Here is a 15,267-nt window from a genome sequence, read left to right on the forward strand (position 1 = left end):
ATTATTGATCAATACGATTTTCAAATCATCATTATAGTTCTCACATCTTTCAGACCCATTATTACGGACTTATAATTATTAGCACACAAAGTTTAATAACTCCAAAATTACATGTTTGCATTTCAGATAGGTATATAAAATACTTAAAAACAGTCATCTGCTTAAAAATTATAGGAAAAAGTGTCGATTCTCATTTAAAAATGTATGTATCATCACAGGAACTTCTTAAATGTAACAAAAATCTAAAAATAATAATTATGTTAATAATTTAAAATAAATTCTTTGAGTAGGTATACTTAATGATTCTAAAACTTGATATTTGAATACATGTCTTGTTATGAAAGAGAGTGGTGCGCATCCTTGGTGAATCAACTTGCAACAAACACAAAATTAAGTAAATATTTAGTATCATTAAGTTGCTGACGTAATACTGTAGTGATAAAGTATTGCACTAACAATAACAACTAAAAGGTGAATACCTACATATTATTATTGTTCTATCCCAAAAATAATACAAATATTTCATAATTAATATCGTTTTTTAATTTGAATCTATGTTAAGTTATGTATAACATACATATTATGTTAAGTTAACAAGTTCTGTATGTGTATATGGTCAAAAATTGAATATATTCAACTAAGCAGTAGCGTTTGGTTGCCGTGGTATCATACGATAAAATAACAATATTATATCACATAATGATATCACGTGGTTCAGCCAATCAAAGACAATTTTAAGCATTTTTGTTTTTCTCCGCATATCGCATTGACTATTTGAATGCCTAACAAGTACACATTTTATAATATATTATTAATTATTATGTTTAAGAAATTTTTTGGTATTTTGAATGTGAATAAACCGCCTGTTGTGGCCTCGGTTTGTACTTTGTCCAAAAGTTACAGACAATAATACTGTAAGTAGTAGTCTAGGAAGTATAGATACAGTTGAGTGTATTGCAAGAGTAAAATATGTCGATTTGGTAACTGAGACTTGTGATCTAGCCGGTCTAGGAACTTTATACTGACTGATCCAGCTTGTCGAGTGCTTAAGGCAAGTATCAAACCAATTTTTAAAAAATTTTATGGTATATTTATAACTATAATTGGTGTATTTTTTATTGTAGTCGTTTTCAAAAACTGTTTTTGGGAAACAAAATTGATTTTAATTCTGTTCATTATTCAAGCTTTAGTTGGCTAGAAAATAGTATTAAATGTGATGCTATTTATTGTTTTTGCTGTCGCAATTTTAGCATAGCAAGTGATAATCATGATTCTACGTTTACAAGTATCGGATTTAACAACTGGATAAAGTAAGTATTTTTCAATTATGTTTTAATCATTTTTATTATATTTAAAAATGTTAATTGTACTTAGTTATCTGGGTTATGAAGGTAAAAAGGAAATAAACAGAGTAATCTGCATGGACATTCGATTTTTAAACAGCATTTAACTTACATTACACATATTTTAGCTACAATAACAGGTACAGGGGAGTCATTTGGGGGGGGGGGAGAGAGCAGGGTGTGCAACGGCACCACTAACTTAAAAAATATTAACAATTGGCTGGCCATCATTACTCCAATGCGCCGTCATAATTAACTTTCACGTTATGATTTCATATATAGGTAATATAAATAAAATATTTTTTTTTCAAGATTTTGTACATTTTTGGTCGAAAATCGGAGTATTTTTACTACCCAAGAAGTTGATATCAAACTGAAAAAAACATACATCGTTATAAAAAACAATACATTTATCACTACACTCAGAATCAAAAAAAAAAGAACAAATATATTTGATAATTTTATTTTGTGAATATAGATATTGGAATACAAATCGGTACAGTGTGTGTACTTTGTAATAATAATACTATTTTTGACTAATGCACATTTCGTTTAATATTCTCAGCCGCTGGACATTTCTATCCATTTCCCAGAGACAGTCATGTAGCAGGCGGCGGTAGGCGGTCACCGGATGTGGGTTGGCCCTTGATGTTTGGGGAATTGAAACTACACGACAACTGTGGTTGGGTGCCCCACTGCGGCAGACAGGTCTGACAAAGACCATCGCTGGTTTCACCTTTGACGGCATTCGAGTCTCCATGAATAGTTGTCACGATGGCATCTATGCATGAATCATCATGGTCGTTCGACCAGTGTACTACATCGTAAGTCTGCAAGTCGCGCATGTCATATGGAAGCATTTCTGGCCAAGTGAAGTCGTCCACTGCAATAGGAATAATGTTCAGCTGGTTTTGCATCGCTGTCACGATTTCCTACAAATCGAATACAAGTATAGTGCGTAACATAGTAATATAGATCCGTCGTTATAATATCTTTTGCTGATGCTGTGCGATCCCACGAAGTGTTCCATTACCTTGTGAACCCAGTCGTTACATTCGTAGTCACCGACACATCGGTCCAACGAACTTTTGGTTAACACAAGCACGAAGTTTTTCGCCTGTCTTATATGTTTTACTAGGTTATTGCCGAAATGTCCGTTTTCTAATTTTACCACATCGATGAACACTCGATACCCTCGAATTTCTAGGTTAACTTTGATTAAACTACAAACATACATAATGCCATTTGTTGTTATTATTACTAATATAGTAATATTATTATTAAATATTATTCTAGGCTGTGCTAAGCCGTCTCAAATTCGCACTATACAAGCATTCCAGTCGATCACTCTTCGTATGATAACATCCTCGATTTGATTTGTGTCTAACTCCATACTGCACTCTGATTTAAAATCGAATCAGTTGACCAGGGAGCCATCAAACATAACAGGTTATTTTTTTTTTCAAAACTAAATTTCCATACTAACCCGTTAGTATCGCAAATATCATCCAAAACACAACCCATAAATCCCACTTATCAAATCAAGAGAAATACTGTAGAAATTTTTTATCCAAAAATGTATCACGTTGGGTTTGTTCAATTACTGGTTGGCCTCGCTTCTCATATTATTCAAAATTAAAATGTACATAAATCATCATAGTATTTGCTTATTGTGCTATCTCAACACATGTTGTGAATATTCTTTAAAAAAAGTATTATTATTATTTCTAATACTGTTTCACAAAACGTCATCGTTATCTTTATTTTAATATGTTATTATATAGTTATATAGTTACTAGTACTCTTGCATATCTAATGTATCGATATTAATATGTAAAACGCAATCCCTTTACCTAGCCAATTCAGATCCATTCGATCGTCTGTAGCTGATAAACACATCCGTGATTTTTTTGTCCAAAGACGATTCAATCAAATTCATTTCTGTATGATTTACAAAATAATGTACACTGATTGACACGTAAACATATTTATATTTACTTAATTGTAACATTTACCTCTAATTGCCTTTAATATACAAGACTGATGTATGATGTTTGTGATTCTGCAATCATCTACTAGCTGATCTGCCGTTAAGTTCCTGAATAATGATAATTTAATTTATATGTTAATTATTTATAACACAAAAAACAGTCTTGAAGATTGATTTTCAAATTCAAAATGTATAAAATAATAAATATATCAATACTGTGCATAATTATGGAATAATATTAATCAAAACAATTGAAAATCATCCAACCTGATCGTATTCATGTTGACTCCTGCACTCAACATGGGATAGGTGTATATGACGAACTTTGAGCTGATTGACTTTAGGAACTTCTGCAAACCGGTTGAGTCTTTACTACTGTAGTCGGTCGTTTCTTTCAAATTATCTAGTTCTCTCATAAATCTAAAAAAACAATGAATAACATAACATATATTGTTTAGGTAAGCATTGTGTCGAATGCACAACTCTGTGGTTGAGATATAAGCCAAATTAAAACGAAATTTAGTGAATATAAGGTAGCTAATAATATCCTGATGAACATTAATCAGAAATGAAAAATTAAGTATTGAAAATACATTCATCAGTTGTAATGCAAATCACGACGAGAGGCCAACTGAATATTTGATAAAGTGGGACATCAGATATCAATCACGCTATACATAAACAAAAGTTAATTCATTTTCGATAACAAAAAACAAATCTAATGTTTGCTGCTTAATATCTAATTATTAAAGAAGTGTTAATTTAATGCAATGCAAACCTTATTATGTGCAATGTAATATTTTATAATTATTAACATTGTATTGTAATTTTTAAAGTTACGTCAAATAGACAACAAATACAGATCTAATTTATAAAAACAATATACAATAAATATCACTCCGATCAGAATCTTAAATACCATAATAAATTGTGTAACTTTATTTATATTTTATACTATGTTGTCTATCTTTATTATTAAACGCTTTATAACATTAAAAACATTTTAAATTATATTGGACTTGAACAGCTCATGCATAAAAACAACTCAACTATTCTTTGTTGATAACAGTAGTCATAGTGTATATCAAACGAGAAGAAGCACATTTAGGTTAGAATTTCTCCTATCATAATATAAGGGTCGATCCATATTATAATATTGTCAACAACAAAATTGAAATTAAAAAACCAATGATTTATATCAAAATAACAATCTTTATATAATACATATTGTTATTTTAAATCGAAAAAAAAATTTAGTAGTAATAAGTAATAACTACCTTGTAATGTTAACTGTGTAATTCGTTTAATGCATACTACAGTAATTGTCGACCTATCATTTTAATTCAAAAAGCTAATAGAAAAAAAAAATTAAAAAAAATTCAATATCTAATATCAGGTACCCATATCGTTTTATATAGAAGTCGTGAACTTCAATTCTATCTGTTGTTATTGAAGACATTAGGTAATATTATTTTAATTAGAACAATAATTATGTTTTAAATTTCTAATTACAAATCAGAAGCCAATTAAATTGGTAATTTGCCCATTTTACTTGAATCATCTTATTATCACTGCCTAAATTAAGAACTACTTTTTGTCAGTCAGGGCCATATTTTGTGTTTATTAATTTTTGTATTAAATATAATATTTGCATTCATGTATTTAATAATTTTATACAATTAAAAAGAAAACTTATGTCTTTAGGATTAAATACCTTAGTTTAATTTGAATTGTTTACAGTTTATATTACTTTATTTTGAATAATTATATTGTAATTGATATGTTTATTTAATATTGTATTTGCATGAACTCTCACCTCCAGCACAGCCTTTGGCTTAGGAGGTGATCCAACAAAAATTTGTCTATTAGTAATTTTAACTTGTATATATTGTTTGTTGGAGAATTAATAAATATTATTATTATTATTATTATTATATTACTCCTGTTTCACTCAGATAGTTTAGATCAATTTAAAATTAAAATAGTAATAGTTCAGTTAAATATTGTTGTACATTATCATTATCCATAATATTTGAATATAATTTAGCGAACACTAAATAAAAATAAAAATAATAATATGTAGGTATTATTGTGTTAATAAATATATGTTGAACAACATTAAAATCTTTTATAGTTTTATTGTAATAAGTATAATAATTGTAATATGTGAGCCTCAATTCGAAACTTTTTAAATGGACCGCATTCTTAAATACCAAAAAATGTTTAATACATGAACTTGAACTGAATATAAACTTTGTGCAAATTTCACGTTTCTACCAGTACGGAAGTACCTTTTTATTTTATTTTTGATGATCAGTCAGTCCGTTAGTTACTACAATAATTTAAACTTCGAAATGCTCCCTTTGTGATAAGGCTTATTTTTAAGAACTCAATTTTTATAATGTCTTAAGCTACTTAAGATTAAGATAAACATGTTTGAAAATTTCAAAGTCCATCTCAAGAGGAAATAGACATGAGGGATACAAAAACCATCAGAAGCAGTTGGTGCAAAGATACCTATTATTGTTGAAACTTGGCCGGTGCATACCCGTGAGCTCAGATACTGATCGCCACTAAAATGTGAGAATGAATAATAACTGTATTAAAACAATCATTGACTAGTAGCCGGAGTCATAGACGAACACATTTATGCGAAACGTGGAAAGTCATTTTTGACCAAAACAGGTCTCACTCATACTCACTACCAACCTTTTTCTCATTATTCCATTTTGCATTCCGATGTCGTATTTCAAGTTGTCCTCGGTAATGTCCAACAAAATATGACCATCAACTAGATTTTCCAAAAACTTTTCAGCGAACTCGCTAAAATCGATTTGCTTCACCCATTTATGTACTTTATTTACTGACCACTGGGGAACTTCCTCTTGACTGCAGTGATGGTGCGGTACCTCTTCACCAATTAACATTAATGTTTTGGCTGCTAATTTGGACGCTACAGGGTTTTCGCTACTGTTTACTTTTTTCAGTGATTCAATCACGTCGACCACTCTGAATACGCTGGTCAAACGTAATTGCTTCTTGTTCTCGGCTTCCAAAAAATGGAATGCAGACAAGTTGCGCTCTTCTTCTCGGGTGGAACTCAAAACCGGGACGAGTCTCTTCAACCATTTTTGAACTTGGATACGGGAATATGAAGCCATATTGGATTTGACGAGTTTCCTATTAGTGACCAAAACAACTATTGCCAAGAGAGCGTCATACTTGAGGTTGTCGACTGTGTTGAACGCCAATGCAAACAACCATGTGGGTACTTTTCGCTTAATCATTTTATCTTGGCTTTCTGGTCTTCCATACAGCGATAAGTTCGCTAAATCGCTGGCGCAATGTTTCAAGGTCTCAGAGTCCTGATTCCAACACTCGTACAGCAACACATCCAAACAACCGAGTTTTATTACATCGCTATACATGATTTCACTGTGTTTAAATAGGTTTTTCAGGAATCCTAAAAAAAAAATTGTTTAGTAAACAAAATATAATTGGGTTAGGATAGGAAAAGAGAGACAATTTGTAAACACTATAATAGTATAGTATACCAATTTGCTCACGTTACATATATTATTACCGAGCACATTAAAATACGTATAATAACCGTATTTAATCGATAAACTTGAACAAAATATATATTGTCATCTTTTGTCCCGAACGTTAAAAGCATATTTTGATTTGCAAATGTTCAACGCCATCTTGTGGGACGGAATTTAACAAAACAGTCCATTTTAATAAAAAAACTAAAAACGAATTGGCAAAAACAATATTTTAGGTGAGTAAAAAAATATATCTCACCGGTGCTGTCATTCAATTTATCCACCGAGCTGATTTGGTTCTTGTATTCGCACACTATACGCAATAACTTCTCCACCCCCTTTTCCAGTATATATTCGTGGTTTTCTGTCGTCAGACATTGTTCCAATAGCCTGGCACTGGAGGACTGTAGAGTTTTGTCTCTGGACATGCAATTGTCCATCAAAAAATCCAGTCCACCGGAATCCCGTAACGTTTTGCACAACTCGTACCCGAGTTTGCAGTTGGGAACAGCCCACGCTTTGCATATCATGTCAAACATTTTGTCGATTAATTCGTACGGAGCTCTGAGGTGTGCAAAATCGTGAAATATAAGACTAGTGACGGTGTGCTCCAGGTACGTAGAATACTTTTGCACTGCGTTTTCAACATCAACTGCATTGTAGGCGACGACCCTTAACAAGTCCAGATCATCGAATTCAATATCCAAGAGATGTTCTACACGTTCCATCATGGCGTTGGCTATTGATCTCAAACATTCAGATGATGACCCGTCGTGTATGGACTGTAAAACAAAAAAAAAAGGATATAACTAAACAAAATGTGGGTAAATAATTATTTACGACCAGTCGACACATATGAATGTCTTCCATCAGCTTCCATCAAACTTATTCAAATAGTTTACTCAAATATAACAGAAAATTTATACAGACGGTGTTTTAAATTTTAAAATGGACACTTATTATCTGAGAAAAATCATTAATTGTTTAAAATAAATACAATTTTATTTAGAAAATAATAATACATATATTTTTTTAATGATCCTTAAGAAGTTGCAGCTCCATCACTAAAAATATTATATAATATGTTGAGAGATATGAGAGAGTAAAATTATTGCATATTATTTTGATGTTCATTGGCATCAAGGTATCATTATATTATGTAATATATTCACTCTCCAAATTTTCATGGTAATAATTTTAAAGCAAAATGCAAATAATAACTGTATTCCAATAGCCTATGTAGTCGAGGGTAATTTTTTTTTGCCAATAAAAACAAAACAAAAATGTTATAATAATTTATTATATGTATATTGTTATGTTCTCAATGTGTCTGAATAATTAGAAAAACTTTGACACGGCGTCTTGAATAGGCAATTTAGCTACACCACTTTTCTGGCTCATTTCCTGTTTCCCAAAAACTGTAAACCCCCGCCCATCGATAATGGCCAAGCGACGCCACGTTAGTTACTCAACTAGAGAAGTCACGGTAATGGATGTGAAATTTGAATGCAATGATGCAAAACCATTGTATACGAAAAACGATTCTATGCTAAGACGGTCAGCACATATTAACTAAGTATATTTTATGATATTATTTCTACAGAAGTAATTTTATTTTACTACTGTACATTAAAAATGATTATAAAAGTAAATAATTACACGGTAAATTAAATAATTTTTTTTTGTCTAAGACGTCGCACTTGATTGAATTGTCTCCGTCTTACAAAAGTACGACATGGCAAATATTCGTCTACCAGTTTCAATAGAGTGCTGTTAGTTTTGTCATTAAAGTAAATCGACCTATATGCAAAAAAAACTATTAGGTAAGAAAATTATCTGTGTTCTCTTATTGGTTTTTTACTATAGTTTAATTTCTACTTTCTAGGTTGGTTATAAATATGTAAAGTATTAATATCTGAAAATGTTCATGATTCGCTTAAAAATTAAACTATCGGAAATAAACAACGAGAGAACACTTAATATAATGTTTTTACCTAAGATTATTGAAACTAATGAACGGATCTCCGTCCATATTTATTTCGTGAGTTGTCAGAGTATGAGCATTGGACATTGACAAATTCTTATCCGGTTGAGAATGGTTTGTTGATTTTTTGGTATATGTATATATAGAACTAGGGGAAAATCCAGCAAGTCATAATATGGGGGGGGGGGAGTGTGGTATAAAGCTTAAATAAGAGGATTTTTAGGGGCTTAGCCACCCAAAAGTATGCCACTTTTAAGAAAACAATTTGTTCTCCACTCTTCTTAGTACAGCGTTGGGTGTCCCGAAATTTTTTTTAGGCGTATGTACGTATAAGACAATTTTTTTCAATCAACCCCTCTGGATCTGACCTCGTACAGAACGCAACCAATAAATAAAAGTTACTAAGATCTAGTCAAATGTTGTGATTTATTGCTATGCGAGAAGGTAATGATGTTTTTAAGTCTTATCAAGAGTACCTTATCTCAATAGTAAATCTATAGGTAGGTAGCATAGGTATGCGCAGGAATTTTAAACAGGGTGTGCAATGAGCGACCCTTACTAAAATAAAGTAGTAGTAACTACTTATTTGACCTGCTACAATTCAGTAAGTTAAGTCTTTAGTCCCGAGAAGAATTTAGACCAAAAAATAATGTGAAAAGACGTATATATGATAAAATTATGAAAAAAGTGACAAAAATTGACTTAAGCCCTTCTTCAGTTCTTCCCCGATACCGAGGATATATTGTCTCTGTATTATAATAATTTAAAATTAATTTATAATTTAAATTTTCTAGAGGATGTTTCGTTGATTATGAAAATAAAGAATACTAGATGTCATGGGCGGATAGGCTCATCGGGAAATCGGGATTTTCCCGGTAGACCCCTATCAATACTATACTCAGAGGCCCCAATCCTAAAAACTTAAAAAAAGAAATAATATAAAAGTAAATTTGTATAATAGTGGCTGACGATGACGCCTTGGTGGCAGTACAGTATTAATGTGTATTTGTGAAATTTGTATACTCCATTAGGGCCTCTGTGTAAGCTCGCCGATACCCGTACAAATACATATCTATTTTGTTGTATGTACCTATTGTGCTAAAACTAAATAATGTATAAAATGTAAATATAAATCAATATTATCGATGTCCAAATAACAAAAATAAACAACTATAATAATGATTAATTTTTCGATTAGTGATAGCTAAGTATCTATTATCTACTTTTATTAACAAATCTTTGTATCGCAATAAATTAAATTTGTTCTATTTTTAATGTGAGTGTCTAAAATATCATTTTCTCTTACATCAACATTAATGAAGAGTATAAACTATAGAGTAAGCAAGTACATTATATCATTTACCTATTCTTACTCTATGGTCTATGATATTATTCAACATTTAACAGGTGTGATTATTTTTATTTTACTTTTCAAATTGGCCATTGTGACTGTAGCTTTTTGCTAATTGTGTTTTAATTTATTAAATAATATATATGGTAATTATTAATTATGTCTAAACGAAATTTAGAAAATGGAGCTTCAAAAAGAAAAAGAATAGATCAAGATTTGTTAAATAAATGTGCCAACGATACAACTCAAAAGACGTTTTTTTATGTACAATGTATAGGCGCTAAGTATAAGTGGCCCTAATAAATATATATCCCGGTAAAAAAGTACCTATCCGCCTATGTATATGTTCCTTGAATATTATTATATAAAATAAAAACAATTATTAATTTACATTTATAATGGTAATCTTTTGACTTTTGTATCGGTGTCTGTGTTCTTAACTCATCAATTATTTCCTCCACATCTAATGAGTTTTGATCAATAAATATTTTCAGTAAGGCATCTAACCTGAGTCAACATTGTTTTCTTTATACACCTAAATTGGGAAATATATGATACGTGGGGGGCTTTGCCCTCACGCCACCTATATACCAATTAACTTTGATTTATCTATTATTATAATATATTTATTTGGAATTTAAAATGTGTGTACTTGTAATATTATGTTCGTTAAACTGAATCCACGTTCAAATAAAAAGTAGGAACAGGTAATGTTTTGATACGGATATTGAGCACGTGTTCATTCACTGTGTTTATATGAGTAAAATGTCTCATACCTTGAACTAGATCAGAGGTATTTAGTAAATATCAACGGCCTAATTGTTGTATTACATTTTTACCATGTCTCATATCAACATCACTTGGACATGTATTCTTATTTAAATTTGAATATCGTTTGACGTTTAATATTAATGTTTCATTTTCATTGTTGTCAAGTAAAAGGAAATGTAGATTATTATACTAGTTATGAACTTATTTTGGTTAAAACTAATTGATTTTTGATTATTGTTTTAACTTTTAAGTACCTAATTGTTTTGAAAACCATATTTATTTGAGTTAAATTTGCTTCTGAAATACGTACTCCAACTTTAGTTTTAAATGATTTAATTATTCTAATAGTTCTTTAAATAAATTGATCTGCTTGTAGCTTGTTTTTCTCACAGTAAAAAGAATACAAAAAAAATTAGAAATTTTCAAATTATATACATTTTGATTATCATCCAACTATGATAGTACACCTGCGTATTTATTTTATTTACTTTCTCGTACACATTTAATAATTTTAGCGTTTTGGGTATAAACCGTTTAGTATAAACTTACCCTTATATACCCTCCACTGCACCACTGATCGGAGGGACACAAAATTATTGTAATAGCGTGGATCGATACCTTGAATTGTACCCAAATTTGTAGTTAAATCTCTGACCACGGTCTTGAACATAATAGAAGTATAGATATATTATTATTATTATTATTATTATTATTGCGCAAGCGAATCGCGTTCTCTGGGCAAAATGAGTATAGTCTGCATGTGTATTGTACTATTATTATACATAGGTAATATGCCTATTCATAATTTATGATTCAGAATATATAACTGATTATACACTCGATAATGAACTAGTTATCAGCTTAAATAGATAAAGAAATGTTCAATGAAAAATTCAAAATAGGCACACATGTAGCTACACACCGTGTACGCACGCCTGTGGTAAGTAGGGAATATTGTAACAAGCTAAAGTTTCAAATTTATTAACAGTACTTATCTAATACCTTACTTAGATATGCATGATAGAAACAGCTCATATATTTTAAACTAGAATTTATTATTAATTATTAATTATTATTCAAACTAGAATTTATACATTATATATTCTAACATGTTCAGCATTTTTCATTTCATTAACAGTACCTATTATAGCATAACTGGTAGTCGTACAAAATGTATTTATATTATTTATGATAATAAAGTACAAACTATTTTAAATCATTCCTTATATGGTAATATCAAGTTTAAACAATTAAGATAACCGTAATTTGGTTAATATGAAAAATCAATAGAATTCAATATACCTAATGAATTAATATTATGGGCACTTATAAAAATAGAAAATATTTTTTGATAAAAATATGCATGTGTTAACAGATTTCGGACGTGTGTAATTTTTATTTTACAGAGTATACTAGTATTATATAAAATACTATAAATACCTTTTCAGTGCCAAAAATCATATGGTTCGAACTCTTGCAGGTGGTTGAGATGACAAGACCCGCTTGTTTAATAAATACTTAATATCGTCTGAAAATCTTGAATACTTGTGCATGCACGTTCGACGGTGGTAAGTATAAATGAATGGTAATAGGGCTTTGCACCATTTTCTGATGCCGTGATACCTGTTGGCGTCAAGCAATTAATATATTATGACCGTGTAATGTAACACGCTAAACAACGACTGCAGGTTGACAGTCAACTGAAAATCAGTTTGGCACTGTTGCGCACATAAACTTACGCTCGCGAAAACATCAAACGGGTATTTCGGTCGCATGCGCACCGGTTCACCTGTATAGATGGACTACAATCATAAAACAATGGATATAAAGTGTTATCTATTTAATATTTAGGTAAAGGTAAATTTTTATTAATTGAAAAAAAAAATTAAAATACTTAATGTGACATACCTTTGTATGTTTGTTTTGCAGCTTGTTATTCAAAAAATATCTTAATAGTAGATCATCGGATAATAATACAAAACGAATATTAAAAGTATTTTCAGTTGCATGGTTTCTGTTTTTTTATAGATTTAAATTAAAAATTATTTAATGATAATTATTGCGTATGGATGTTATTATTATTATGAAGTACCGTTAGATTATTTAAAAGTGGACATTTTCTTAAAATATTAATATTTTCAATGTTATAGTTGAATAAAATAAAATAAATGTAATATAATATTTTAATTCCATTACAAAATGCATTGCTCATAATAATATTATATATATCTCCATTACACAAAAAAGTTTTAAAAAATAATTTTGTCGAATAATTTTCATGGGAGCCAATATAACAGTTATTTTGTAAATCTTAAGATATGGATAGAAAGAAGATTTATATGAAAATGAAATCAAAGAAAAAAGTAAACAAAAAGTTGAAGAAGAAGAAGAAGAAAGCAAAGGAAACAATAATTTAAAAAATAACTTTCAGACGAGTGTGAATACTTAGACATCGATTATATGACAGAAAATTGATAATATTTTAGATTTTAGATTTTAAAAACAAAAAGAGCAGATCTGCAAACACCTGCTGTTGCAATGAAAAAGTAAAATTCCCTAAACCCAATGCGCATTCACTAGAATCTCGTGAGATTTATTGTATGGTGATGGTGTAATTAACAAATATTTTAGATAAAATAGCAGTTGCACTCACTTCTTTTAATACTAACCATCCTAATATAAACTTGGGTGGCGGTATTTCATCCATGATAATTGTTGGTCAAGTGGAAAATAAGGCTACAGATGGCCTAGCATCTGAAAAACATAAATTTGGTCAAATGTATATATTATTACTGTGATGACAATGGAAAAGCAAGATTAAACTCTCAGCCCTCAAAAAAAAATTTGAAGTGGATTGGAGAGATAAACTGTAGTTGTACATAATAATAAATATAATTAATTTGACGAATTATTCATGATTTATATCTACGATTTATTTATTTAATTTTTTTATTATTTATATATCCTAAAAGTTTAATGACTGTTACAATGACCTTGAACACAGCTTAATTATAATATAAATAATTTCCATCATTTATATTTTTCGTAATGGTTTTTTTTTATAATATATTGAATTAACTCACCGAATTAAAAAATATAAAATATTTCATAAATCTAATGATTTGATTTAGTCCCTTGTATGTCAAAAGCTTTCTAACTAAATACATCAACTAAAAATTGTCTAATGATTATGAATCAAGTAAAATAATAAGAAAAAAATACGTGAGTTATAATAGTTAAAGCAATTTAGTAATAATTATAATGCCGGGCACATAATCTCATTTTCTTTCGTCATTCCATATTCATGTTAAATACTTTCCTAGCAATAACATTTACGTAACATTGTGTTGTTGGACAACAAACTATTGTTGTCAACAACAATAATATTGGGAAAACATATTCGTTGCAAATGTTAGAATTCTCCAAATTCTTTTATGATTCCGAAAGTCCTGACACATGGATAAAATTAAAATTTTAACTGTAAATGAATAGCGAGTATATTAATCTACTAAATACTTCCTTAATTTATTAATAAAAATCAATATAATTCATTCAAATGATCAATCGCAAAAAGTATTTTTGGTTTTCTAAAAAGTCATAGCAATTTTAAACACGCAGCGAGAAACAATAAAATGATGGACCGATTTTATTAATATTTACATAGGCACCTCTACGAATTTAATTGCGTACTAACTATATTGCGTATATTATAAATTTCGAGCGTGACGATAATACAATAAGAGCAATAACCATACGCCCAAAAACTATAGTAGAATCATGATCAACTGATATATTTTAATAAAAAAAAAGTTTATCTTTAAAACATGTTTTTTTTAGAAATACCTAATTGTTTGGAAATGACTTCGTTGTCGACGGTAAATATATTAGGTAAAATCTATTTTAATAGATTGGGTCAAACATCTTGTTATGCGTAGTAACTTTTGTGATAATGAACTTAGAACATAAATACATTTGTGATGTAAGACACAATACGATGCAATATCAAATAGAGAAGTTAGCAACGCAATAGAAAAATTGCACGAAATTGTATTTTTTGACTAAATTCATAAAAATGTACATGAATCAACAACTTTTTGAACGGTATCTACTTCCTCTCATGTTGGTAGATTTTTCGGCCGTGACCTATAGCTTATGACTTGATCAACTAAATGTATAAACCGTTAAGTAATAGGTACCTAAATTATAAGTAGGATAGTAGGGCTAAGATTAATAAATATGTAGTATAAATTAGTAAAATTTTCAAAAAGGTACAATGAATATAT

The 15,267-nt window shown here is 29.7% G+C and overlaps 1 protein-coding gene and 1 long non-coding RNA gene across 5 annotated transcripts; one reads left to right on the forward strand and one right to left on the reverse strand.

Annotated features, from left to right (window-relative positions):
* Positions 1 to 1,128: 1,128 nt before the first annotated feature.
* On the forward strand, positions 1,129 to 1,947 carry LOC111042605. Its single transcript, XR_002605483.1, has 2 exons — positions 1,129 to 1,310; positions 1,656 to 1,947. It is a non-coding gene; the product is annotated as an uncharacterized LOC111042605 (long non-coding RNA).
* Positions 1,791 to 14,187, reverse strand: LOC111042604 (sterile alpha and TIR motif-containing protein 1-like). 4 transcript variants are annotated; one of them, XM_022327264.1, is made up of 10 exons: positions 14,068 to 14,187; positions 13,638 to 13,738; positions 12,425 to 12,607; positions 7,138 to 7,660; positions 6,043 to 6,796; positions 3,601 to 3,753; positions 3,359 to 3,441; positions 3,197 to 3,284; positions 2,377 to 2,566; positions 1,791 to 2,275 (listed from the first exon to the last, which is right to left on the reverse strand). In XM_022327264.1, exons 3-10 carry the CDS (start codon positions 12,443 to 12,445, stop codon positions 1,943 to 1,945), a joined length of 2,145 nt encoding a protein of 714 aa, XP_022182956.1. In that variant the 5' UTR covers positions 12,446 to 12,607; positions 13,638 to 13,738; positions 14,068 to 14,187; the 3' UTR covers positions 1,791 to 1,942. The 4 variants fall into 4 exon arrangements, with proteins under 4 accessions (XP_022182956.1, XP_022182957.1, XP_022182959.1 ...); XM_022327265.1 differs by lacking the exons at positions 13,638 to 13,738; positions 14,068 to 14,187 and adding an exon at positions 12,724 to 12,925; XM_022327267.1 differs by lacking the exons at positions 13,638 to 13,738; positions 14,068 to 14,187 and adding an exon at positions 11,534 to 11,645 and having other exon boundaries at positions 12,425 to 12,707.
* Positions 14,188 to 15,267: the final 1,080 nt, after the last annotated feature.

This window comes from Myzus persicae, unplaced genomic scaffold, assembly GCF_001856785.1.
Source record: "Myzus persicae strain clone G006 unplaced genomic scaffold, MPER_G0061.0, whole genome shotgun sequence".
In the NCBI taxonomy this organism is placed as follows: domain Eukaryota; kingdom Metazoa; phylum Arthropoda; class Insecta; order Hemiptera; family Aphididae; genus Myzus; species Myzus persicae.